Source organism: Sander vitreus, unplaced genomic scaffold (genome assembly GCF_031162955.1).
Source record: "Sander vitreus isolate 19-12246 unplaced genomic scaffold, sanVit1 ctg379_0, whole genome shotgun sequence".
NCBI lineage: Eukaryota > Metazoa > Chordata > Actinopteri > Perciformes > Percidae > Sander > Sander vitreus.
This window is the reverse complement of record NW_027595508.1, coordinates 54,479-82,075: the sequence shown is the minus strand read 5'-3', so window position 1 is coordinate 82,075 and position 27,597 is coordinate 54,479. Positions and strand designations below refer to the sequence as shown.

At 41.1% G+C, this 27,597-nt stretch overlaps 1 protein-coding gene across 6 annotated transcripts; it reads right to left on the bottom strand.

Annotated features, from left to right (window-relative positions):
• Positions 1-7: 7 nt before the first annotated feature.
• Positions 8-26,856, bottom strand: LOC144513914 (uncharacterized). Of its 6 annotated transcripts, none has more exons than XR_013501201.1 (9): positions 26,022-26,856; positions 13,833-14,049; positions 12,400-12,564; positions 12,180-12,248; positions 7,378-7,601; positions 6,246-7,197; positions 5,628-5,697; positions 5,326-5,497; positions 8-4,664 (listed from the first exon to the last, which is right to left on the bottom strand). XR_013501201.1 is itself a non-coding variant. In XM_078245104.1 (9 exons), exons 6-9 carry the CDS (start codon positions 6,733-6,735, stop codon positions 4,547-4,549), a joined length of 504 nt encoding a protein of 167 aa, XP_078101230.1. In that variant the 5' UTR covers positions 6,736-7,197; positions 7,378-7,601; positions 12,180-12,248; positions 12,400-12,564; positions 13,833-14,049; positions 26,022-26,856; the 3' UTR covers positions 8-4,546. The 6 variants fall into 6 exon arrangements, 1 of the variants encoding a protein (XP_078101230.1); XR_013501203.1 differs by having other exon boundaries at positions 13,837-14,049; XM_078245104.1 differs by having other exon boundaries at positions 6,592-7,197.
• Between the last annotated feature and the right edge of the window lie 741 nt (positions 26,857-27,597).

Below are 27,597 nucleotides of genomic sequence, written 5' to 3'. Positions count from 1 at the left end.
GGTGTAGGAGCCATTCTTTAACCATTTCTTTTGTTTGAATTTATTATAATGATGTTTTGCCTATTCTTCTTAAGTTGTGCCCTCTACAGGTCAAAAGGTATTAAATAGGAAGGTGACGGGGTTGGAGGCGTGGCTGACTGGGAGCGCACAGCTTTTTGACCTTGCTACATGAACCACTGCTCCTTTAGTTCAAAATTATCCAGTCTGCCTTATAATTTATTTACCAGATAAAGGATCTGTACTAATTTTCGTGTTGGAATAAAAGACCATCTATTTTTGCAACATTACATTACAATGTAAAAAGTGTCCTAGTTTTAGAAGACTAGTTAGGGAGTGAAGGCGGGGAAGGTGTGTAGCCACAGTCATGACGGACCGCCTCCCTATCTCGGCTTCTCTTCATAGAAAGCTCACTATATTTAGGGTATGAGGAGTTGCAGCGTTCGCCTAGACCAGCGGGGGTGGGTGTGTAGCTACAGTCATGGCGCACCCCCACCCTATCTCTGCTTCTCCCCATAGAAAGCTTACATATACTTAGGGAGTAATGAGTTGCAGCATTAGCCTAGACCGGCCGGGGAAGGTGTGTAGCCACAATCATGGAACACAGCCTCCCTATCTCCCCTTCTCTGCAGCTCTTAGTTATGCGGTTATAGTTCTAGACTACCGGGGTACCTCCTTGGACACACTGAGCTTCTCTCTCCTCTCTCTTTCCATCTGTGTGTATTCGTGTCACAGAAATGCTTGTTACTAACATAGCTCCGGGGAGCTTATTCCCCGGAGTCCTTATGTTCTTTTTCCGCCCAGCATCATCATCTTGGATCATGATGGCACCAACATCATGGTGGCAGCTGTCGCCGTGGTCCTGCCCTACGCCCTACGCCTATGCTGTGCTCTATTACACCCTGCTATGCACTGCAATGCCCGGCTTCGACTTGCTATGTCCGGCCAACGCCCTGCCACGCCCTGCTGTGGTCTACGACACCATGAACTATTACAATATCTTTATTGCGACTATTATTTCCATTGTTCATCATATCCCCAACGCGTCTGCCAGTACCCACGACTGCAAGAAGGCGAGGGCCCGTTCATCGCTGCTTGCAGCTTTAATTCATTTTCTGATCCCACTAGATGGCACTCTTGGATTAAAGAAAAAGGCAATTCAGAGTGTTTTGTTTAACCCTCTATTCAACTGAATTATCAATCATAAAGACAATATTTAGCTTTATGTGTCCTATGGAGTCCTTATGTTTTTTGTTTTTTTTCACCCAGCATGTTTCCATGGATTAAGGTGGCACCAAAATCATGGTTGTAGCTGTCGCCGTGGTCCTGCTGCATGCCCTGCTATGCCGTTACACCCTGCTACGCTCTGCGGTGCCCTGCTGCGTCCTGCTACGTCCTGTAACACGCTGCAGGGCCTTGCTATGCCATGAACTACTACAACTATTATTTCTAGTCATAGTTCCATTATCTTTATTGTGACTACTACTGCCACTATTCATCACACCCCCAACCAGCACCTTCAGACAACGTCTACCAAGAGCCTGGGTCTGTCACAGGTTTCTTCCTAAAAGTGAGTTCTTCCTCACCACTGTCGCACTAAATGCTTGCTCTTGGGGGAATTACTAGAATTGTTATATAATATATACTCTACAATATATTATAGAGTGTGGTCTAGACCTACTCTATCTGTGAAGTGTCTTGAGATAACTCTTTACTTCGTTATGATTTTATACTATAAATAAAATTGAATTGAAATTGGTGAAGACAGGTGGCTTCTAGTACCTATGAGATAATACAATATTGTTCATGAAGGTACATCTACGATCTGGTATAATGTAATGTGTCATTGGTTTGCTACCACCGGTAAAGGATGCCTTTCATTGTCCGCGCGATTCTAACCTGCGCAGGGAGACCCCAATGGATTTCGAGTCCATCACCTTAGCCACAACGTGTTGCTATACCAATTTGCACGAATGTTCATAACCTTCTCAATTGGTTAGTGAACCCGGACACGGGCAAAGTGCAGATCGCATTGCACTGCCTGTGTCTGCGGATCCTCGTGGAGACCGCCTGATTGATTGATATGCTTCCTTATTTGTACCATAACAGAGATCTAATGTTTTATCAATCTTGGTTGGGCAAGTAACTTAATAAAAGTTATTTAACAAATTTTCTAGGAAAACATGATTACAATTTTGAAATACGAAGTTTGGGGCTTTTGGGAAAATTGACTGATGATTGATTTTTGCATTAATCGGCATTAATGCAAGGAGGTCACGACAACCTACAAAACTGTGCTATACAAATTTGCTCAAATGATCGGATCCTTCTCAATTGCTGAGTAAAGCAGGACATGGGAAAGTGCGCACAGATGTTAGACGCTTGTTAAAGGACAATTCTGGCGCAAAACGAACCTAGGGGTTATTATCAGATGTGTACCCACTCTGTCGTTCTCTGGGACATGTTTTCATGCTAATCAAATGTGTTTGTCGCTTGAAAGAAGCTAGCGCAGACCGCTGATTAGCTTACAACGCTAGTATTCGGGGCACAGGGAAAGACAAAAACAAATTATTAGCTAATTATAGCTATTGTGGTATCTTTAGTTTCGATGCTGTGATGCTGTATGGAGGAGGAATTCGCTGATACGAGAGATACGAGATAAACGTCCTCGTGAAGAAGTATCAATAGATTAAATAACGTGACCATTTCACGAACTGCCTTGAGACTGGGCTGCCGTGAAAGGGCTACGAGAGAGAGAGAGCTACCGGTAGTCAATGCCGCAACACAGCCTCATACTTCGGGGAACTGGTGGTGACCTGCGGACATTGTGAAGCTATAGCCACCCAACAGGAGTGTCTGTGTTGCAAGGAGTGGGACCTGTTGCGTCGCGACACCCAAGAGACGCAGTGCTTTGTACAGTCTGAAGATTTCCCCTCTCTGATGAACAGGGCTGTACTTGAAACTTTTTTCCCGAAAATAAATTGGAGACGGCAACCCAGACCGGAGGGACAAGATGGACAGTTATCCACTGAGTAAGTACACTAGACAAGTTATGTTTTACATCGTGCGATTATTTCAGATATATTGAGCAAATTGCTTTTGATTTTAGTTTGCATCGTCAGCTGTAAGTCATGACTGGTTTTCAAGACCGCGGCCGCATGTAAACATGAACACGAGTGTCTTTATAATCTATCTTTTCTAGGGTGACCAGATGTCCCGATTTGACTGGGACAGTCCCAATTTTGAATTGCGTGTCCCGAGTCCCTACAAAAGCCTGTCGGGACGCTAAAATGTCCCAGTTTACACCAAACACTATGACATTGTCCCGGTTGTCAGCGATTATATACACTGTTAATTATTTCCCTGTTAAATAACAGGAAATAACTGGCAACAGGGTTACCATTATTTTCATGTTAAATCACCATTTATTTTGTTTCCATTGAATATTGCTTTTTAAATTTATTGCTAATTATTTTAGCATAGTAATGTACCACCACTGATTGTAATATACATATTCTAGCTTTAGTTAATACAAGAATAGGCATAATATATCACATAACACTTAGTGAAAGAAAACGATTAGTTCCGTGTTGAAATTAACTTTTATAAAGATAAAAAGGGTCCGTGCGCCGGGCGCATGGTTCAAAAGGGTTGTACTTAGTGTCTTCATTAATTCATAGGTATGTTTTGGGCTTAACATGCAATAAACCAATCAGAGATCATCTCCCATTCCCTTTAAAAGCCAGGCGCGTTTGGACCTTGGAGCATTGCTATTATGATGGAGGATTTACACCGTAATATTTTGTTTTGTAATCTTCTGCATGTGTGTGTGCTGCTGTTCATCCCTGTGTGTGTGTAACAAGCATAGTGTGCGTGCGCTGTGCACGAGCCTAGGAGCATTTTACTAATGCTCTGTTAAAATAACAATGAAATGCTGAGTTATTGACTTTAGACCAGGTTTTTGTTGGACAATGGCGCGATCACTTCCCGCTGCCTCAAGATCCCAGAATGCACCTGGACACACCTCCCTGTAAGACCAGCACGCCCAGAATGCACCTGAACACACCTCCCTGTATGACCAGCATGCCCAGAATGCACCTGAACACACCTCCCTGTATGACCAGCATGCCCAGAATGCACCTGAACACACCTCCCTGTAAGACCAGCACGCCCATGGGCCACAGATGGGTTCAGGTGAATTTGCTATTTAAACGATGCAGGCGCTGGACGGGAAATTGACAACTGCGTCGGTCTTAAACTAGCAAGATAGGGCCCTAAACCTCAACATTTAATGTTCCCTGAACTGCTAAAATTCAGCAAAAAAGACAAACCAAGGACATTCCCTTTGACTCCTGGTCACACAAAAATGTTATACATAGGCTGATTAATCACAAATAAATTTCATGTTCTCATGTTCATGGCTTAAAAAGTAGCAAATACATTTTTTAAACCCAAATACATTGTTCAATATAACAAAATACTGAACCTCAACACTTAATGTTACCAAACCACTGAAATTCAACATGTATGAATACATTCAAGCCAAGACTTAACACTTCATGGAACTCCTGGTCAATAAAGAGCAATAAACAAAAACACTGTCACTGCATAGACCACTAACCATTTTCTCAAAGCACACAATGGGGATTCTTTGGAAAGTCTTGCGTCTGTATATATGAGAGAGAGAGAGAGAGAGAGAGAGAGAGAGAGAGAAAGAAAAAGAAAGAAAGAAAGAAAGAGAGAGATGAGTTCCATAATTTCACCTGGCTTGACCTAACAAAAGCTAATTTAAGTAACAGAGCACAAAACAGAAAGAATAACATAAAATAATAGAAAGTGTGATAAGTAAAATTTATTGCAAAGAGCATGGAAGAGGAGTTCAGCATTCTAACTTTGAAAGGGAGTTGAGAATGAATTTCCCCAGCCTCCTGAATCATTGCTGTTTGAACATACGTGTAATGTATAAATCTATCTCACCTTTTTCAAATGAAATCCCACTGAAAGTCCATGAGTCTGCGCAAGAGGCTGGCGACATGTGAATTGACAGTTCTTTTTTTTCCCTTTGCAGCCTTTGTCCCTTTTTCTGGGTTTATACCCACAAATTTTACACTGGTTGGAAATCTAGTAATTCACACAGCACTAATAGCACAACAAAGACAACAAATGTACATGAACTATCCTCAACATGCACTATCCTATGCGTCTATGAATATTGTAAGTTGCACTAAAACTTTCTAAAGCAAAGTTAATTGCTAAATCCCATCACTAGACCTGTTGAAACCATGCTTGAGTCACAACAAATGCAGGTCTTAACAGACAAAATCTTACCTCTGGATGAATTCAAGCGTGCAGGCTGTCTCCTCTTGGTACTGTAGGTTAAAGATGTAAAAACAGGAAAAAAAAGATGCCAGCCCTGTCACAAAGTTGGACTGGATCCCTTCGCACACAATTTGGCCCTCAGTGCTGAGCATCCAGCGTTGGAAGCGGTTTCCCGTTTCTCCTGAAACAGAAATGTTTTAACTGTCAAATTTCTGTTTTAGTTTTCATTTTGAATACAGAGTTTAGTTTGATACCACTGAATTCACTACATACAACACTAAAGCCAACTCTCCTATCTAAAACCAACTTACCAAGAAGTATCAGACGAGGAGTTGCAGGTAAAGAGAGTGAACTCTCAAGGTCAGCTGCAGTGGCATATCCCTAGGAAATAGAACAAATTAAACACAATATTAATAAAATAAGACTACCATTGAGTGAGACAGATAGATAGATAGATAGATAGATAGATAGATAGATAGATAGATAGAGGGAGATACAGGAAGAGAGATAAAGAGATACAGGGGGATATAGATAGAGAAAAAGAAGATATAGAGAGAGATAGTGATGGATAGATAAAGTAAGATAGATAAAAGAGATAGAGGGAGAGAGATAGATAGATACAGAAATAGAGGGAAAGACAGAGAGAGAGAGGGAGGGAGAGAGAGGGAAAGTGGCACAGGGAGAGATAGAGGTAGAAATAGAGAGAAGGATATAGATAGATTGATAGGGAGATAGTGACAAAACAGAGAGATAGATACAGGGTAGGTAAAAAGAAAAAGAGAGAGAGTGAAACAGATAGGTAGAGATAGAGGAATATATAAAGATAAAGGCAGAGTGAGGGAGAGCTAGATGGTCAGACAGAGGAGTCTGTGTGTGTGTGTGTGTGTGTGTGTGTGTGTGTGTGTGTGTGTGTGTGTAGGGGAACTTGCATCTGCAAGAACAATGAGTCCTGAGACATCTTCGGAAAAGTGAGACAGAAGATGGATGACCTGATAGGACAGCTCGACATCATCATCAAGCTGACGAAGAACTTCCTTCATCCTTGCATTTGTCGGTTTAGTCTTGAACATTTCCACAATCGCTTTGCCACACTCTTCCATGGCAAGGTCAAGGCTACGCAGCACAGGAATATCAGTAAGAAGCTCAAAGTGGGAGTATAGTCCTTTGTGATTGAAAGTACGGCCACTTTGCTTTTAAAGTTGCAATGGTTGGTGTAGGTACAACATTGATGTGGGACCGCTGCAGGTAGAAAGTAGAATCCATTAGCTTCTTTACCTGCAGTCTCTCAGCACCAGCTGTGCCATCCTGACTGTAGATCCCTTCCAGTTGTTGACGCTTGGTCTCCATTGTGTCCTCAGTCTCTTCTGCAGGGAGGCTGGGCTGGAATCTTGTACATCCGTATGTGTCAGTAGGCCCCATGGCTAGCTGAACGGTGCTGATGAAAACTGCTTGCACGGTTCAGATTTTCGATGCGATTTTTCACTTGAATCAGCAGAGATGTGTATCCACCATCTAGAAGCTGTCCATTGTCTCGCTGATTGGCGAAACTTTCTGGGTACTGGTGAACGATATTCCGGCAAACTACAAGGCATTGTGCTCGTGTTGGATTCAGCTCATACTTCCTCATCTCATCGGACATTATCCTGACCATCTGCCGTCGTGCACCTGGTGAAAGTCTCTTACAAGATGAAATGGCAGTGCAAATCTCTGCAGGCTAAGGTCCCATGGCACCTTAAAAGACTCTGGCCATGATTTCCTTACAGGCTTGGAGGCAGACGGGCTGTCCTCACTTCTAGATGGACTGATGATTGATAGACAGTTGCTGCTGACTTCGGTGGTGGAGGATGGAACGATTTCAAGGTTTACTGTGATCACTTTACTCTAAAAATGACAAAAAATATGAGATGGGTCATGTGAACTTAATTGAAGGCATCAACAAAATATAACTGCAGAATCCTCTCCTCCTGTTTTTAAATTGTGAAATATACATTGATTATGATTATGAACTTCTGCAAGCCATGATATAATGGAATAGTACTGTAACCTAAAAAGCAAGCTTACCTATTTGGAATACTTCCAAAAGTTGTCGTCGTCTAACAAGAGGCAGTAAGTCTGCAAAGTCATCCTCTTTTACATATTTCTTCTTATAGTTCTTGTGTTGATGTAAAACCGCCAGCATTTACAATTCTATCAATTATAGCGTTGTGGATAGATTTTGGAATATTTGGCAGTGCCCTAGGCACAATCTCCATCATTTTCTCCAGAAAAGTAGGCATTGGTGTATACTGAGGAGAAAGAAAATGACAATTACTGTCAAATCAGACAATGTGTACTCTTGTAACATCAGAGAAAAAGTATTACAGTCCATTAGGATTCAGCCAATGAACAAGTTAGTGAGAGAAAATAGAAGTCGTCAGTCATTTGAGGAAAGGTTGGTAAACATGCTACAGTACATCATTTTTGGGTGTTGATTCTTAATAATGCATTGGCAATGGGAGAGAGGCAAAATATTCAAAACAGCAACCCAAAATGAAAGTAAAATAGCCTGTCTACCAATAACAGATATAAATTCCATCAATGACTATTGAACAGCTTCAGATTCTCCTGGCAAGGCTTGTGGGACTGTTTGCTCCAGCATCGTGGATGTACACTGAAAGGAAGGAATGATGTGGTACAATTACTGCCATGTCAGAGAATGTGTATGCCGGTAAAGGATAATAATCGATAAGGTCATCTTGCTTAACACAGCAGTAACATCCCTGCACTGGAGTAAAGCCATAAATACCAACATCATGAAGAAACCACAGTCCTACATTTTTCAGTGAGAAAATACAGTGGGGCAAAAAAGTATTTAGTCAGCTACCAATTGTGCAAGTTCTCCCACTTAAAAAGATGAGAGGCCTGTAATTTCCATCATTGGTACACTTCAACTATGAGAGACAAAATGAGAAAATAAAATCCAGAAAATCACATTGTAGGATTTTTAATGAATTTATTTGCAAATTATGGTGGAAAATAAGTATTTGGTCACCTACAAACAAGCAAGATTTCTGGCTCTCACAGACCTGTAACTTCTTCTTTAAGAGGCTCCTCTGTCCTCCACTTGTTACCTGTATTAATGGTACCTGTTTGAACTTGTTATCAGTATAAAAGACACCTGTCCACAACCTCAAAGCTGGGACCAAAGTAACAAAGGCTACCATCAGTAACACACTACGCCGCCAGGGACTCAAATCCTGCAGTGCCAGGCATGTCCCCCTGCTTAAGCCAGTACATGTCCAGGCCCGTCTGGAGTTTGCTAGAGAGCATTTGGATGATCCAGAAGAGGACTGGGAGAATGTCATATGGTCAGATGAAACCAAAATAGAACTTTTTGGTAAAAACTCAACTCGTCGTGTTTGGAGGGGAAAAAATACTTTTTTGCCCCACTGTATACTGTTGAATGATTCTGTATCAGTATAATGACAATCTTTCCAATGACAAGACCCTCAGAGTTCTCATCTATTGACACAAGCACGTTTTTCTTGTATTTTGTGCCTTTGACAGTTCAGTGTATCAGTGTATTGTGAGGGCCAAAATCATAGTTTGAAACAGATTCCCTGATGTAGTCATTGAAGTCCTCAAGAAAAAAACTCAGTTGCCTTTTCTGCTACAACAACGGGTGCAAAGAGACTACCAGCCTGCAGATAGGCCTGAAAAAGCTGATGCCTTCCTGAAAGAGTTAAGCAGAGGTTTTTAAAGTTATGGCGCTTTCTGGAGCACTGCTTAAAGTAAGTGTGCTTGCTTTCAAATCTCAGTGTCCATAACCTTTTTAATTAGTGGACCAAAACACATTATGAGCTCAGGGTAGTGAGAAACATAATGGTGCTTAGGCTTCAGTTTGTGATTCGGGAAAGCCTCGCTCCTGAAACACAAATACTCATCAATGGGGACCCTCAGATACGCTATGTGTCCAGCTGAAATAGCTGGAGCACAAATGAGAGAGACCATTTCTTGCAGTTGTAAGACAAGTTGCCAAACTTTGTTTTCACTCGGTGACTGAATTTTCTCTCCGATCAGTAGTGGTAATAACCTGAGCAGGCATCAGTTTTGTACAGCATGGCCACTGAGTTTGTCACTTCCTGGGTTAACCTCGCATGGTTTGTCATTAGCATCATTGCTGAGATATTTAAACCGATTAATTCTTCGATTTAATTCAAGGTATGTAAACTGTTTGTCTACCTTGACCAGATGCTGAATGTACAATGAGAGGTCAGCGGACACAATGCCTTCAAACAAATCATGCCCAATACATGGTGGCAATCCAGGTTGACATACATGAAAATAGGATAACTCATTGAACAAGGAGTCAAATTTGATACCTCCACTATGGGCTAACCCCCCTTCATTCTCACATGTTCTCTGTATGACTGTACTATGCGAGTGGCGGCCCTACTGAGTGGATCTGCATGGAATTTCTCTCTCTCCATTTCACAATATCTGCAGAAATGAATGCTTGTGCTGAAATTCTCAAAGAATCTGCCAATGTTGTGCGACCCCAAGTTGTCACCACAAATAGCATGCAGTATTCCTTTACAGACCTGTCCATCTGGTAACACTATACCACTTTTCTCAAGTTCTTTCAGATCTTTAACCAAGCGACCCAGGACTAAATCCTGGCCAAAATATTTGAAGTCTTTCTCTTTGCAAAGAAGAACTAATTGCATTTGATCAGTATTTGACCTATTGTATGGTAAAAGGTCTGCCAGAGAAAGATACACAGCAAGTACTTTGTGCTTTTTTTCCCCTGACCCAAGTGAGTTTACCACCTCGAAAGCATCTTGATATAAGATCAAGCCTAACGACCCATCTTTTTTAGGTGTGTTGTCTGTTACATTCTCCCTATCCCACACATCCTGAAAAACATTCTCAGTTTCTTTATGGGCATGAACTTGTTTGTACTGCTCAAATACAGACTGACTCTGAAAAAGAGTGTTTGGTCTATAGGGACATAATGGGCAAAGCTGTCCTTGCCGGCTTCATTTTGTCCAAGGCATATTGGAACAGGGTCGACATAATTAAATTGACTCTTGAAAACAGTCTTTCTCCGTAGATCTGTTTTTAATGTGTGTGTATTGTGAGTTTGGAAAATATCTTCCGCTCTCAGATCATCAATTAGAGCCCTAATTGAATCATCTGAAATCCCCATCTGACGTAACTTCTCATCCAATTTAAAAAATATCTGAGACTGGCTGAGATCATGTATTGACTGCATATCTTCAATGATTGTCTGAATGGTGGAGGCCGGAAGCAGTAACTTTGCCTGTAGCTTAAGATAAAACAGAGCAAGATTCCTCAAAAACAGTGAATCTTCAATATATTCTGGGCTAAACTCCAAATGGTCTGCATTGTCAGCAGCATCAATCTCCACATCACACTGCGAATCACTGTCTCCATGAGGACCACTAGATCCACTTACACCAGCCAGACTGTTAACAGAATCCATTAAATTGCCCTCTTCACTTCTTTTGTTTTCTTGACAAATGAGATGTAAATGTAGAAACCACAGTAAATGTTTTATCACATTGCTTGAAGGGACAAAGAATAGTTCGTCCTTCTTTGATGTGCACCTTAAGATGAGAATAAAACTCAGTCAAGGAGTCACATTTGGCACGGCAGGAGAAAACATGACACGTAAGATCCACTAGCCTAATCGATCTTGGCTGAACTATACTATCCTTATGATGTCTGTAAATATGTCCCTTCAGACCAGCACATTTTTTAAATGTCCTTTGGCAAATAGGGATACAAACAGTGATGCCAGTAACGCGTTACTCTAATCTGACCACTTTTTTCAGTAACGAGTAATCTAACGCGTTACTATTTCCAAACCAGTAATCAGAATAAAGTTACTTATCCAAGTCACTGTGCGTTACTATTTTTGTCATTTTCCTTAGTAAAAATATATATTTTTGCTTTCTTCTTGCGTCTCGGGGAGTGAAGTAACATATGCGACAAGTCACGTTTTCAGCATGAGGACAGGTCACGTTTTCAGCATGAGGACAAGTCACGTTTTCAGCATGAGGACAGGTCACGTTTTCAGCATGAGGACAGGTCACGTTTTCAGCATGAGGACAGGTCACGTTTTCAGCATGAGGACAGGTCACGTTTTCAGCATGAGGACAGGTCACGTTTTCAGCATGAGGACAGGTCACGTTTTCAGCATGAGGACAGGTCACGTTTTCAGCATGTGGACAGGTCACGTCGCTATCTAGCTACAAAAACACTACATCAAATTTGACGAAACATTTGGAGTCGCAGCACTGCAGTCAAACTTACAGAGCAAGTCCCAGCAGGTGGTGCGAAGCAGAGAGCAGGAGGTCCTCCAACACCCAAACAACCAAAGCTGGACCTCGGTGCAAAACCAGTAAGTGGGGGAGAGTTGAAGAAGTTGATGGGGCAGTATGTTGTAGAGGAAATGCTGCCCTTAACACGGTTGACTCGCTCTCTTTCGTGCCATAATAAACAAGATCCGTACTACTGGCCATGCCTAGCTGTCTCACAGTAAACCAGCTGTCATTTTTATGTTGAGGCTGTGGGGGTGTTGTCGGTAGTTGTTCAATGTAACTAATAGAGTAATCTAACTTTGTTACTTTTAAAATCAAGTAATCTGTAAAGTAACTGTGGCAACACTGGATACAACACTGCAGTATTAAATTGGGTATGTTGCTGTGAATTTTTGTGCGTCTCACATAGGCCACAGAGGTGGCTGACTGTTTTCCACAAATTTGGCAGGAAAACATTATGCAAGCCCATTAGACTTATTGATAGATTAGCAGTAAATTGCTAGATTAAAGCAAGTAAGACACCATTCAAATTTCCACCTGGTTCTGAGAGATAAATCCGGTGAGATCATCTTGATCAGCAGTGTGATCAGGGATAGTACCCTGCATCTGTAATTAAAAACAAAAACAAATGTAAACCTTTATCTACAACTCAATGATAATAAAAACAGCAATTATGCCAATGCAAATAAAAGAGAATAGCTGTTCACATAGATATGGCACTAGCCCAATCAGTTGTGGCTGTTTTTGCTGGATTTACCTCATTGCTAGGCTTTAGCTACCACATAAAATAGTCACACCCAGGGTGGGAAATTAGCACCCGCCACAAGCCAATGGCGGGTACTTTTTTGACTTTGCCTTGTATACAAGCCACAGTGGCGGGTGGAGTGGTTTTCAGCACTAGTCCGTGACACATATAGCTGAGCTGAGGTACAGACAAAAGGGAAATTATCGGTTAAAAAAATGTGGCGACATATCCCCGGTGTTAAGAGGCCTGTGGCGGAGTAGCTATAAATGTACAAACTGTTGAGGGCGAAGTAAAGAAAAAGAGAAGGAACTCTTCGAACAAGTGGCGCATTGATGACAAAGGGAAAATGATTTCATGCAGGCAGGCAGACACACACAGGCTGGTAAAATTGGGCATCCACCAGGCACAAAAGTTAATTTCCCACCCTGGTCACACCAGCATGTCTGGTAGCCCAAACAGCTATAACCCATCAAAGACGAGCATCTGACATTAAATCATCAAATACAGTCTAAAACCAAGTATCTAGCATCATAAACAGCTATCAGTAAATTGATGTATCTTAACCGTTTGATTTTCAGGATGAACCTGCTTTAACCAGACGTGCACATGGCAAGAATGCCACACAAACTTGACCACAGGAATGCTAGCTACTTAAACGTTATAGGCATAACGTTAGCCTATTATTTATAGATTTAGATCGTAGACATGAATGGACATTAAAATAAGCGCATTGTTTTCTAAGATTAATGGACAAGCTATCGAAATTTTGCTAGCTTGAATCACCTTGGCTCATTAGCAGCTAGCTAAGTTAGTTCATTTCATGTGGTGCAAGTCCGTGGCGTTTAGTATACATCAACATCACTGATAAATGTTAAAACTATGCATGACTTTAAAGAAATTGTAGTTAATCTCACCGGATTACTGTGATTTTGGTCGATATAACCACCGCGATCTTCCGAAATGTATGGCCGTGTGTTCGTTGCAGGTTCAAATGCCTTCTTCTACGCTCCTTCCCAGAAAGCAAAAAATACTGTATGAACCTGTTATTTCAGATAGTGGCGCCACGGATATTTACACCGTGGTCAGAAATCACCACTTGAAAGAACGGGACACACACACACACACACACACATTTAGAGCGCAGTTCGTCAATTAAATGTTAGGCCTTTTCGTTTAAAATCCGGAGCAGTGACGGACTGGGAACAAAAAACGGCCCTGGCATTTCCACCCACCAGCGGCCCACCGGTAGGGGGGGTCGCAGATAGAACGTTTGATGCACGGAAAGAACACGCACTTTTGATAGCCCCAGTGATGGTGAAGGTAAACTCCCATGCTATAAACAACTGCACCAAAACATAGACATATAAAAAAAAAAAAAGAATAAATCATCAGAGCCAGCCGCTCCATAATGATATAATATTCTGAAGTAGCCAAACTTACTGTACCTACACTCCTTCCTGCAGCTTTGGTCTCCATCTCTGTTGCTTCAGGTAATCCACATTCAGACCCACAGCAGGCTTGTTGTTCTGTGTTGGCTATTTCCATAGATTCATTATCCATGTCTATCTCTTCATCCTCCTCTTGCTCGTTTTGTTCTTCTTCTTCCTCATATTCCTCACTGTCTTGTCCTTCTCCCTGGTGTGCTGGCTCAGATGTGTTGCACTTGATTTTAAAAACAAATCAGTCAGTTTGCAGCATTTTTCAAAGTCAGCCAACAGTGCTCTCTTATATTTCTCTCTCTTTTTCTCTGCCCCCCTCGTGTCGCTAGATGCCTCGATTAAGTTTTTTGTCAACAGTATAGCTTCTAACTTCCAACCATAGCTTCCAACTTCCAACTTCCAATTTTCAACTTCCAACAACCACGCTGATAGACAGTACTCGATTCTGTCTTGAAATTCCCAGAAGGCATTGCTACATTTTAACTTTTGCAAACAAATATTCAAATAAAAGAAATGCAGGTAGATTTGTTTTATTTAAAACCATGCACGTTTACGTTTTGGAACATCTGATCTGAATAAGTAATTTTGCTACAAAACAATACAGACTCATGTAAAAGTTCGTGACTGTAGAGGGTAACCATGACTGTGATATTGAGAGACTTATATGTGGTCAGATTACACTAATACTAGATGTCGAGGATTAGGACAAATTTGACTATCGTATGGTCAAAGAACTCTGTTATTGATGCTTGAAAGGGGCCGACAGAAATTATATAGGCCGCTGTTCACAATTAAGTTGCCACATGGCTGTGACAATCATGCGGTTCTCTGATTGGCCGGCCGGCCCAAACGGCCCATGAGGGCCTGCGGCCCCCCTGGCATCTGGCGCTATGGCGCTTAAGCTACCTCTGGCTCAGGATCGTCTGTTCCTAGTCCAATGTTGACAGCCAATCACGTTCGTTCATATCCAATGTGAGATTCCCCGTCCAACCCCGTAGGGGGATGACATTGGACCTAGCCAATTGTAGCGCTACTTTCCAATGTAGATTGGATGCCGTAATCACGTACATGACGTGCTGTGGCTCACCTCCCGTCCCCCCCAGCGTGCCTAGTAACGGTTTGCTGTCATCGCACTGAAGCTGTACGATATCATTCAATTTAATGGTAAGTAACCATTACAATATGTGTTTCCTTCTTAAATAGTCACGTATACAGTTTATTTCAATCCTTCACACAATGTTATCTTATCATTTTGCTGTGTGTTACATTATGTTACATGGCCGTAGCGTCATAGCTAACAATCGCCAATGCTAACTGTAGCTGTAGGCTAGCTAGCTAATATGGGTTGTTCATGTCATGTGAAATGTAAAAAAAAATAACGTTAACGTTACTACTATGATATTACTATTCTTAGCTAACCACTTGCACCTGGGTATATTGCAAGCTGTATGTAGGTTAACTACTAGCTATATTATGGCTAGTTTGTGTCATGTAAACAAACTAACGGTATGATCTAGCTACATATAATACCCTCAATATTACTATGAATAGAAAATCATATGTAACTAACTTACTATGACATAGCCTACTCTTTGCTAATCATCTAGGTACATTGCTACCCATTTAAAATGTCTGATCATACACCCAACATTACATTACTGTAACTTAAATTGATTTGATAATGCAGCTTTCATGCTGTCATATTAGGTGTGTGTTTGTGCTGTAGTGTCACAGTGTATTGTCCAAAGGATGCTCATTGTATATTGTTGTCCATATTCATGTTGACTTTAGATGCGCAATAAGCCTAAAAGCCACAAGGCCATGGGGGAAGGAGAGTGGATGGCAAGGCTGAGGGCATATGCCAGCTCAGGGGTTTGGCCTTCTGGAGGCAACAGACCAGCCCCTAAGCAGCGGAAGTGGAATGACCTCTATCAGAAGGTAAAATATATTATATATATATTACCTGATGGTGACAGAGACACTCAGGTGCACTGTGTGTGTGTTCTCTGAACTACTTGTCCACCTCTCAGACTGTCCGCAACTAGCTTGACCTGCCGCACCAGAAAATGTTCCGGCTGATCCTGACCCGCAAGTGAGTAAAACAGTTTTGAAAAAATGTGTAGCCAGTAGTCAGTAGTGTGTGTAAAGCGATCAACAGAATTCCACTGTCACATTCAACTGTTGCATCGCCGGCCGTGTGTGATAGCTTTTACACAACTGTAATGACCCTTCTATTAATATGTAACTAATCACAGCTGAATTTCAGGTATGCCTGTGACATCCATGTCATTCGCCTGCTGTGTGACCAGACTCTGGGCAACAGTCCAGCACGTCTGGTAAAACAGCTCAAGGAAAACCATGGGGAGGAATGGCTGAACAGGTTGGCACACTATTTGGGGGAGTGTGCTGACTTTGTTGATCGGCCAAGCCTCTTCCCAGTGGTGTGCCAGGAGCCCCCAGAGCCCATTGATGTGCCCACCAGTCGCTGGCTGCTGTCGGTTTATGGCAGGGACATCCTCTCCCGCCTGGACCATATCAAGGCCAGCATCACCTCCACATTTGGCTCCATCTTAAAGATGGACTCAACCAAACAGGTAATACATTATCTGTGTAATATCCATGTTCTTAATATAGGCCATTATACACATTAATGCTATGGTCAATAATTACTAATAATAATAATTAATGTCATAATATCACATTGGTAGTTATTTTAAATGTGTACAGTGTAATTAATCTATATACACTTGCTGCTGTAGATAGTTCAAATCACAGATTTTTTTTAACATCACTATTGTCAAATTCCATATCACAAAGAAGCTGGCTGGTCACGCCAAGGGCACTGGTCTCTGGGTCACCTCCATTGGGAACGAGCTTGGCCAGATCGTGACCAGTGTGGTGACCAGGACTGGACAGGATGGTGGCAGGGGTGATGGAGCGGTACCGCCAGGCAGCTATCGCACCCCCAGTGCTGCTGTATGTGGACTGTGGCTGCTGCATCAGTGAAGGGTCCAGCAAGCTGCAGACCAGGTTTGGGGCGTGGCCAGACCTTCACATACGGCTGGACATCTGGCACTTCATGCGGAGGCTGGCCGTCGGATGTACCACTGATGCACATCCCCTCTACCCCACCTTCATGAGCTGTCTCTCTGCCTGCATATTTGAGTGGGATGCAGGGGACCTCTCTCTGTTGCGGCAGGCAAAGAGAGTGCTTTGTGAGTCCACCCTGGCTGCTCCCATCCAGCCTGCTGCCTCCTCCCTGGCTGCGGATGCGTCTGGGGTATGTAAAAGCATATTTATTTGCTAATAAATAACATCACTGTTACTTTGTTTTGTCCCAACTTCACTGATTTAAAAATTCTCATCACTGTTTTTACCAGGCTGTGGATGAGTCCGGTGTGCCAGGCATGGACAGAGTGGACAGCTTGGCAGAATATCTAGTGAAGCTGCGCAACCAGCCCTCACTGGCCCTCACCAACCAGCAGGTCAGGACCTTTTATTGTCTTGTTTTTTCTCCTCTGTTCTCTGTCACACATGTCCACACTTGAATATTTTTGTTTTATGTTTAACATATGTTTATATGTTCTATGTTGTCTTTCTCAGGTGAGCGATATTGTCGCTCTGTGGCAGAACCTGCTAGACTTTGACAAGCAGCGGGTTGTCTTTGCTGCCAGACACCAGACCAGGCTGGCCACAGGGAGGTTCAGGTCTCAAAAGAACAGGCAGGAGTTCACTCCAGGGGTGGAGAGTGTAAAGCGGAATGCACTTACCACCACTGCCCAAAGAACAGTGGCTGGAGGACATTAAAAAAAATGATAACATTTATAATAATTTTATAATATCCCTGTTCAAAATATATTTATAATAGTTCTAATATTGTTACCCCACAATAAAAGTTTGGTTAAATAAAAAAAAATATGCTTCACTGTTTTTTGTGTGTTATGAATATAAGTTTCTGCTAAATACAGAGCTGGGTATATACTGTAGGCAAATGTGAAAAAAGCTGCTGTAAGGATGCTTTAAAAAAAACAATGGCATGATTTTACTTGTTAATTTTTAGATGTAAAACCAAATTAATATTTATTGTGACCTCTATTTGGATGAAAACAACAACAGCTATTTGCTTTAAATAGCTGCATAGTTTATTTAAGGTATTTGACAAATAGGCTTCTTCATTACATTGAAATTAATGGGAATTTGTCAATGTATTCTATATAAACATGCACTCACAAATAATATCACTAGATTATATTATATCAGTAAATAATGGATAATTGCAATCAGATCAAAACTAAGCCTTTTATTTGCATTTATTATTTATTGTATTTACACCCCAGCCCAGCTTTATAACTGAGGGATACCCCCAATTCTGGGAGTGATTCCAAATAAGGCAACAAACTGTTTTTAACCTGGTTAACTGGACTAAAATAAAGAAGCTGATGGAATATCTGCCCTGTATTGGACTATAACAAAATACAAAATAACTGTTCATTTTAACAAACAGCAGAGGACAGTACAACGTCTAGACTGGTGGTAGACTTAAAGTTCCACAGCTCGACGGTTCGAATCCCATCCGTGGCTTGCCCAAACAATTTCAAAACATCCAAAAAAATTCTATAAGTGTTCATGGGGGGTTAAAATACCTTTATGCCTTCAATTTCTTCTTTTGTCTCCTTTTTTTCTCTTTTCTTCTTTCCTTTTTTCTTCCCCCTTTTCCCCCTCCTTTTCTTTTCTTCCCCCCCCTAACAGACTATTGTTCCCCAGCTTTGGTGCTAATGCCAGATTACCAGTCTGTCACTAATCCGGAGTGTAGGGTATGAATAGGGTAATAAAAGGCATGCAAAACAAACACTGCAAACTTTCTTATTTCTGTCTGGGGAATATGCTACGCAAGATTATTCTTGATAACATTTGCAGTACAGAAATCAGGTGTTGTATTTGTCTAATCTTCATTCAGTGAATGCATACAATATTTAGTTTGTTAGTAATGGATTGCAACAATATTGAATTAGTCATTGTTTAGCAACCTACAAAAACGAAATGAAATTGCTAACTTCTCCAATGATAAATAATAACTTTTTTATAATCTAAGCATAAAATTGCGTTTATCGGCATTTATCCCCAAAACATGACCATACCAGACCATCTAACTCTGGCCGCCATCTTTGAATTTTCGGTTGTGTGGTTAAATAACAAAAATGAATGTTATTTAACATATATTCCCTAAAAATTGACAATAAGGTGCAGTTATTAAAAACAACAGGTAAATCATGTTGAAATTTGGGTGTAAATTAACGGAAATATTTAACAGTGTAGTCAACCTGGTCTTATTATAGCCGATCATTAACTAAACCCATGTAGAAAGACTAATAAAGCGTCCAGCGTATGATTTTTAACAGTGTGTGTGTGTGTGTGTCAGCAGACAAGCGCTGGGTGGAAATGGAGACATTCTAAAATGTGAAAAAGCTTAACGTGGTTTAATGTACCTAAACAACAATCAATGATAACCAAATTTCTCTGTCATATTGCTCCGGTTATGAGGAGCAATATGGGAGAGAAATTTGGTGATCATTGATTGTTGTTTAGGTACATTACACCACGTTAAGCTTTTTCCTTACAATAGCCCCAATGAAGCAGAAACGCTTAATGTCAGATAACGTCCATAATAATTGGACTTTGGGTTAGATTTTTTTTACAGTTTTCAGTGGTTATGAGGAGCAATATGAGGGAGGAATTTGGTAATGATTGATTAAACCACGTTAAGCTTTTTCATGTTAGGACTTAAATAAAGCCCAAGAGAACCGTGGAGAGTCAACCCCCAGCTGCCCTGCTGAAAATGTGAAGCACACACACTCGTCACACAGGCCCATTCTGCTGACACCTGGGCACAATTTCATCGTAGGCTTTCAGCCAACACATTGATTCTTGAACAAATTCATGGTGGTGTTGCGAATTAGCCATGGCTATAAACACTGTGATACAGGCATCAGATTGTTCTTTGTGTAATAATCTATGTTTTTGTATCTGTCCCTATTCAAATAAACAGAAATAAATAAATAAAATGTTTCCGATAGGGAATCTGCTCTATCAAATGAGATTACATTTGTGTGTGTGTGTGTGTGTGTGTGTGTGTGTGTGTGTGTGTGTGTGTGTGTGTGTGTGTGTGTGTGTGTGTGTGTGTTTTTGGTTAGAATAACACTGGTACATTTTACGGTAAGGGTACATGAATTATCATGAATTCATGCATGAATTAATTGATGTATGTATTATTTTGCATTATGTAATTAATGATTTATGCGTTACTGCATTCTTTAATATCCCATGAATCATCAGGAATTGACGTGTTCATAGTCATTCGTGACCTCATACATGAACAACACAACTAAAGCATTAGGTACCTGGGCACATCATTATGAATTATGATTTATTAAGCATGATCATGATTATTTATTTTTATGCAAACAAATGTGGTCATCACTGCGCAAATTCTGATTTGAACACAACTTGTGCATAATGATGTCCCCACGTTACCTGATGCTTTAGTTGATGTGTTGTTCATGCATGAGGTCATGAATGAGAGGCTATGAACTCATGTCAATTCCTGATGATTCATAAGATATAAAGGAATGAAGTAATGCACAAATCACTGTTGGCAAAATTGTGTCTAATCTGTCTGTGTCTATATCTGACCTGGGCTGGCACATGTTCACATTAAAAAGCGGGTGTGTGCACAAGCGATACGGTCTGTACACTTACAAAGTTCTCAATGCTTCAGTTAACATTTAGGGACCACATTATGCTACCGTTGAAGTTTTGTGATATTTTGAGCCTTTTTAGTGGTACAAAGTAGCGATTTGTTTTTACTTTCCCTGTGCCCCAAATACTAGCGTTGTAAGCTAATCTGCGCTAGCTTCTTTAAAGCTACAGACACATTCAATTAGCATGCAAACATGTCTCAGAGAACAATTGAGTGGGTACACATCTGTTATTAACCCCTGGGTTCTTTTTGTGCCGGAATTGTCCTTTAAGTTAGTCTTCTACTTTCTTGCCTTTGTAATACTTGTTGCATTCTTTCATTTCCTTTGTCAGTGTAAGGTCTTTAGCAGCTTTATTACAGACTGTACTGTAATACCCGCTGGAGAGGCTGGGGATTGAACCCCGGGGCTCATACACACAAATCAGGTGCTCTACCACTGAGCTACATCCCCTGATGGTTTTGAGATTTTTTTGACTTGTTTCTAAGATCCCTGAATAAAAGAAGAAGCCTGGGTAAAACATGTAATGTCAATGTTGTATATGGCTTTAAAACCTGTAAATGCAACTGTGGTGGTTGGAAATCAAACCTGGGCAAAATGCTTGCACTGCTATGCCATCAATCATAGTGGAAAAGTAGCACATTTGTTGCCTTTCTGCTTACTTCTTGACAAATAAAGCATGCAAGAGTATAACATCACAGGAAGAAATTAACCGCGATGGCTGATAATTGATCCCAGGTCAACTGGTTGGAAGGAAACTATGCTCACCACTATACCACCATCGCTGGACAATAAAACATGCACTGCAAATTATGCAACTCATCTGGGAATTCAGACTGAAAGTAAATGCTAAGAGATGCGTTTGTGGAGACAGGTGGCTTCCAGTACCTATTAAATAATACAATATTGTTCATGATGGCACATTTGCAATTTGGTATAATGTGATGTGTCATTGGTTTGCTACCACCGTTAAAGGGTGCCTTTCGTTGTCGGCAGCACCCGAACCTGCGCGGGGAGACCCTAATGGCCACGATAACCCAAAAAGCTAACCCTAAAATGTTTCGATCCTTCTCGATTGCTGAGTAAAGCAGGATGCGAAATTTTGAATCCCACTATGGCCACATCAGTGGGTCTTGGCGTGGCCATAGTGGTTGATTGGTGGGGTTAGGCATTTGACCTCGAGTGGTTAAGGTTAGGATAGCCGATTGGTCAGGTAAGCATGGACACCTGGCCAATGAATGCTATTGAAGGACGGGTCTTGGCGTGGCCATAGTGGGATTCGTAATATCGCAAGCAGGACATGGGTAAAGTGCACAGAGATGTTGGACGCTTGTTAAGTTAATCGACACGGTCAAAGTGCAAATCGCAGTGCACTGTCTGTGTCTGCAGATCTTAGTGGAGGCCGCTTGATTGATTGATATACTCCCTCATTTGTACCATAACAGAGATCTAATGTTTTATCAAACCTGGTTGGGCAAGTAACTTAATAATAAAAGTTATTTAAGGAATTTTCTAGGAACACATGATTACAAAGAATCGCCATTAATAGAAGGAGGTCTCAACAACCCACAACACAGTGCTATACAAATTTGCTCGGATCATTCTCAATTGCTGAGTTAAGCTAGACATGGTTAAAGTGCACAGAAATATTGGTCGCTTGTTAAGTTAATCTTCCACTTTGTCACATTTGTAATACTTGCTGGATAGATAGATGCATTCTTTCATTGCCTCTGTCAGTGTAATGTCTTTTGCAGCTATTTTATAGACTGTAGCATAATACATCCTGGAGATGCCCGAGAATGAACCCAGGGCCTCATACATGCAAAGCATGCGCTCTACCACTGAGCTACATCCCCTGAAGGTTCTCATGTTGTTTTGACTTTCTTCTGAGATCCCTGAATAAAAGAAGAAACCTGGGTAAAATATGTAATGTTAATGTTGTATATGGCTTTAAAGTGGCCATATTATGCTCATTTTCAGGTTCATAAAGTAATTTGAGATTGTATCCGAATAGGTTTACATGGTTTAATTTTCAAAAAACACCATATTTTTGTTGTACTGCACATTTCTGCAGCTCCTCTTTTCACCCTGTGTCAGGTCTCTGTTTAAGCTACAGAGTGAGACCTCTCAACTTCTGTAACATCTTTGTTGTCAGTCGCACATGCTCAGTAGCTAGGTAAGGATTACATGAGCTAGCTAGGTGTTTGTGCAACTTCGGCCTGTACAAGGCAGGATTAGCCAGGAGACTTCTTCTAAATGAGGGCGCACTTCCAACTTTGTGTGGAATACCTGCAGAACAGGGACATGGAAGTAGTTTTATACAATTTCTTTTGTAGATTAGGGTGAATTTGGGGGTTGTAGCAGTGTTTTGCCATTGAGAACGAGCTAGAATGTCGTGCGGATTTTGAACAGCTCACCCGGAGACTGAAGGCAGGATACATTCAGAAACCTGTATCTCACTCAAAACAGCATGGATGGGTTTTTTTTTCAAAGTTTGTATGTGTGTGGAAACACCAGAGACACAAACTAACACCCCAAATCCCAGAAAAAGTTATTTTTTTTCATAATATGGGCACTTTAAAACCTGTAAATGCAACTGCGGTGGCTGGAAATCAAACCTGGGCAAAATGCTTGCACTGCTATGCCATCAGTCATAGTGGAAAAGTAGCACATTTGTTTCCTTTCTGCTTACTTCTTGACAAATAAAGCATGCAACAGTGTGAAATCACACGAATAAATTGACTGCAATGGCTGGGAAACGAACCCAGGTCAACTGCTTGGAAGGTAGCTATGCTCACCACTATACCACCATCACTGGACAAAAAACATTGACTGCAAATTATGCAACTCAGCTGGGCATTGAGACTGACATGTAGCACTACTGCTACCATTACACACTCTCACATAAGCTCTTCTTCCTCAACCAACAACTCTGCTAGCCCACAGACCAGCCCTATCATTCCAGTTATAATCAACAATAGACCATAAAAAGTGGTGAATCCCCTAAGTAATAACAAGCAATTAAATGCAAACATAGTCAATTTAGCATCCATTCCCCATCAGCCACAGCCTGTCCCAAAACATGAGACAGATAACCAGTAGTGCCTGATTATCAACAAATTCTTCCTCACATTTGTCACAAAATGTACACATAATACATAACATGTATAATACATGCTTAGCGACCTGTAACTTTGTTTGATTTGGTAACTTGGACAGATTTTTTTGTAGCTTTGTAGACGACGCTCAACTTATTCTGACTTTTCTTCGGTCTGAAACCCAGGTGGCAGCATGAATCTTCATTAGCTCATACATGTATTTGATATGATTGAAACTTTAATGTAACAGGTGGTGCTAATGTGTTCCCATTGCATTATATTACATTGTTTTAAGTGGTTAGTCTTGACATTGGCTGTCATGTAGTGATGGCCAAATGAAGCTTAAAGGTCCAGTGTGTAACGTGTTTAGTTGTTCGTTAACCTACATTAACCTACTGTTAGCTAGCAGCTGGAGTAAACACGGTTAAAATACTGACAGCTAAACGGTGTAAAGTGTGACTGAGGATTCTAACACCAGACTGTAGCTGCCGTTGTCTGAAAAACACAGACTCAGCTTCACCTCGCCAGCCTTGTGGTGCATTCAAAGTTATTATAAAATACCCTTTTCCAATCCAGTGGTTGTTTTCGCCGTTTTGTGCTTTTGTGCGTTTTTTTTAGACATTATTATTTAGACATATTATTTACAACATTTTATTGTTTTATATTTTTGAACATACAGAACAGACAAATACAATTGAACAAGATGCTCGTTTTTTTAAATATATATATATATATATATATATATATATCTTTATTAACAGGTTATGTACCACAGTCATTTAAAGTAGCTGAAAATTACTAACAACCTTCTAACTGCTTCAGACAAAGGACCTACAGAGACTGGAACATTTAGTTGGCATTAAAGGAATCGCACTAAGCTGTTAAGCTGACTAAGTTTAAGTCCTATTAATCTGATCGATCTCAATTTGTTAATGTTAACGATAAATCCTCCAGGTACGCTAAAGTTAGCCATGGCGTTCCACAAGGCTCAGTGCTTGGACCAATTCTATTCATCTTATATGTGCTTCCTCTATGCAATATTATTAGGAAACATTCAATTAACTTTCATTGTTACGCGGATGACACCCAATTATACCTATCAATTCAGCCAGACGAAACCAGTCAGTTAACTAAACTCCAAGCATGCATCAAAGATATAAAATCATGGATGACCTACAATTTTCTGATGTTAAACTCAGACAAAACTGAAGCGATTGTGCTGGGCCCTAAACACCTCAGAACCTCATTATCCAAAGATATAGCTACCTTAGATGGCATTGCCCTGGCCTCTAGCACTACTGTCAGAAATTTAGGAGTTATGTTTGATCAGGATGTATCCTTTAACGCCCACTTAAAACAAACCTCAAGAACAGCCTTTTTTCACCTTCATAACATTGCCAGAATTAGGAACATCCTGTCTCAAAACAATGCTGAAAAACTAGTCCATCATTTGTTACTTCCAGGCTGGACTACTGTAATTCCTTACTATCAGGATGCTCAAATAAGTCCCTAAGACTCTCCAGCTGATCCAGAATGCTGACAAGAACTAAGAAAAGAGATCATATTTCTCCTGTATTAGCTTCTCTGCATTGGCTTCCTGTAAAATCCAGGATTGAATTTAAGATCCTTCTCCTGACCTACAAAGCTCTAAATGGTCAAGCACCATCATATCTTGAAGAGCTCTTAGTACCTTATTGTCCCACTAGAGCACTGCGCTCCCAGAATGCAGAGTTACTTGTGGTTCCTAGAGTCTCTAAAAGTAGAATGGGAGCCAGAGAATTTAGCTATCAGGCTCCTCTCCTGTGGAACCAGCTCTCAGTCTGGGATCGGGAGGCAGACACCGTCACCACCTTTAAGAGTAAACTTAAAACTCTCCTCTTCGATAAAGCTTATAGTCAGGGAGTGAGGAGTTGCAGCGTTAGCCTAGACCGGCGGGGGAGGGTGTATTGTTTCAGACTGATGAGCGATGTGACAGTTATCGAGGCTTAGTATCACTTTTTCTTTTTAAAAGCCAACTCCTTTTATACCTTCCCCTCGTTAACCCTCGCGTCTACTATGCCCTCTTCTGCCGTACAGTAACACAAGTTATTGTCAGCAGAGCGGATGTTTTGGTCTATATTAAAAGGAGTTATTTCAGATACTTTCCTGTCTTTTTATTTTATAGAGAGACACACATGCCCGTATTAAAGGGCCCTCGCCCGGGTCAGGGAACCCGGAGGCGAGGCAAGAGGCTTTGGTTAACACCCTAGATGTCCCCTGGTCACAGGCGTTTTAACCTCCTATACAGAAAAAGTACTGCCCGAGGGGAGCTTCACAACCAAATGATTTTTATTAATACTCACGGTTTAAGGCCGCTCCTCACGGAATCACTAAAGGTTCAGATCCGCTGGAAATGCAGTCCCCAATGAGATGATAGGAGGCCTGACTGTCACTATCGGTCCCCGCCGGGTTGCAACTCACCACGAGCGGTTAAAGAGGAGTCTGAACTGGCCCCCGTAAGGGTGTCCCCCAGCCGTACAGCAGGGGTGGAGGAAAAAGAGAAAAAGTCTTCCAAAAAAGCACAAAATATTTACGAGAGTTTTTGGTTCCCTAACTCAGTCCTGAGTTCAGGTATTTTTATTTTATTTTAAGCAGAAAGTCTAAAAAACGAACAAGCTAAACTGAAATAAAATGAAAAAATTTAAATGAAAAAATGCACTAAATCCCTAACAGAGTGAATTCAATGAATGCTGAGATATGGAAGTCCTTCAAGTACAAAATGCCCCAAAAAGCTCTTTACTCCGTCAGCGAGTTACCCCTATTTATTACATACACTGGTTTCCTAGCCCAACATGAGCTCAGGTATTTTTATTTATTTTATAAAGAAAAGCAAAGCTAACACAGCAGTGTAAAAATAAAATGCACTACACTCAAAATCAATCTGATTCTGATAGTAGTATTTCCCGAGTGCTGAGAGGTGTAATACATCTTCTAAGTCCCGCTACCCGAAGGCACGAGATACCCTATTCTGTCCCTAAGTGCCATACTCAGAACCGGATAGGCTCGACGAGTGTTCCCTCCAGATTAGAGGCCCTGACCCTTTGTGCTGTGAGCACAAGGAGTCTGGTCCTTCCCTAAAAAAGAGGTGCTTTGACTTACAAAGCTTCTCTTTTATACACAATTCATCTCCCTCCCCTCATAGACGCAGCTCGGGGTGTTCACTCTAATTTTATATTTTTTGCAAGGCAATACACCAAAAGCTTACAGGAAACACACCACGTGCCATACAGGATATGCAGCTGGGGATCAACAGTTTGTGATCGTCCGACTTCCTCTCGCACCAGTCTGCACAAACTGTCAGTTCTCTTCACTTTAGCAGCAATGGAAAGATGTACTTTCCACTCAACCAACTGAATTTCTCTAAAGCACACTATCTGTCCTGTTATAAATGCAATAAAGATTAATATGTTTTCAAGCACTCACACAGATTAATATATTTTATTTTATTATTATATTAATAATATAGTTTTAGCTGTTTTTTGGGGGTTTTCAACTGAACCTACGTTCAACAAGACACGGCTCCCCTTCTCTTCTCTGCTTCTCTTCATAGTCGTCAGATTAATCTACCATATAATCAATGATATAATCAAAGTAGAGGGAGACAGGCCAGTACAGCCCGATCCGTTTGGGGAGAGTTCTAGCCCAACCAGGCTCCTCTCCTTAACCTGTGTCTCTTAATTATGCTGCTATAGTTTTAGACTGCCGGGGGACTTCCTTTGACACACTGAGCTTCTAGCTCCTCTCTCTTTCCATCTGTGTGCATCCATATTCCAGAAATGCTTGTTACTAAGCTCTGGGGAGCTTATTCCCTGGAGTCCATATGTTTTCTTTTCACCCAGCATGTTTCGTTGGATTAGGGTGGCCCCTAAATTATGGTTG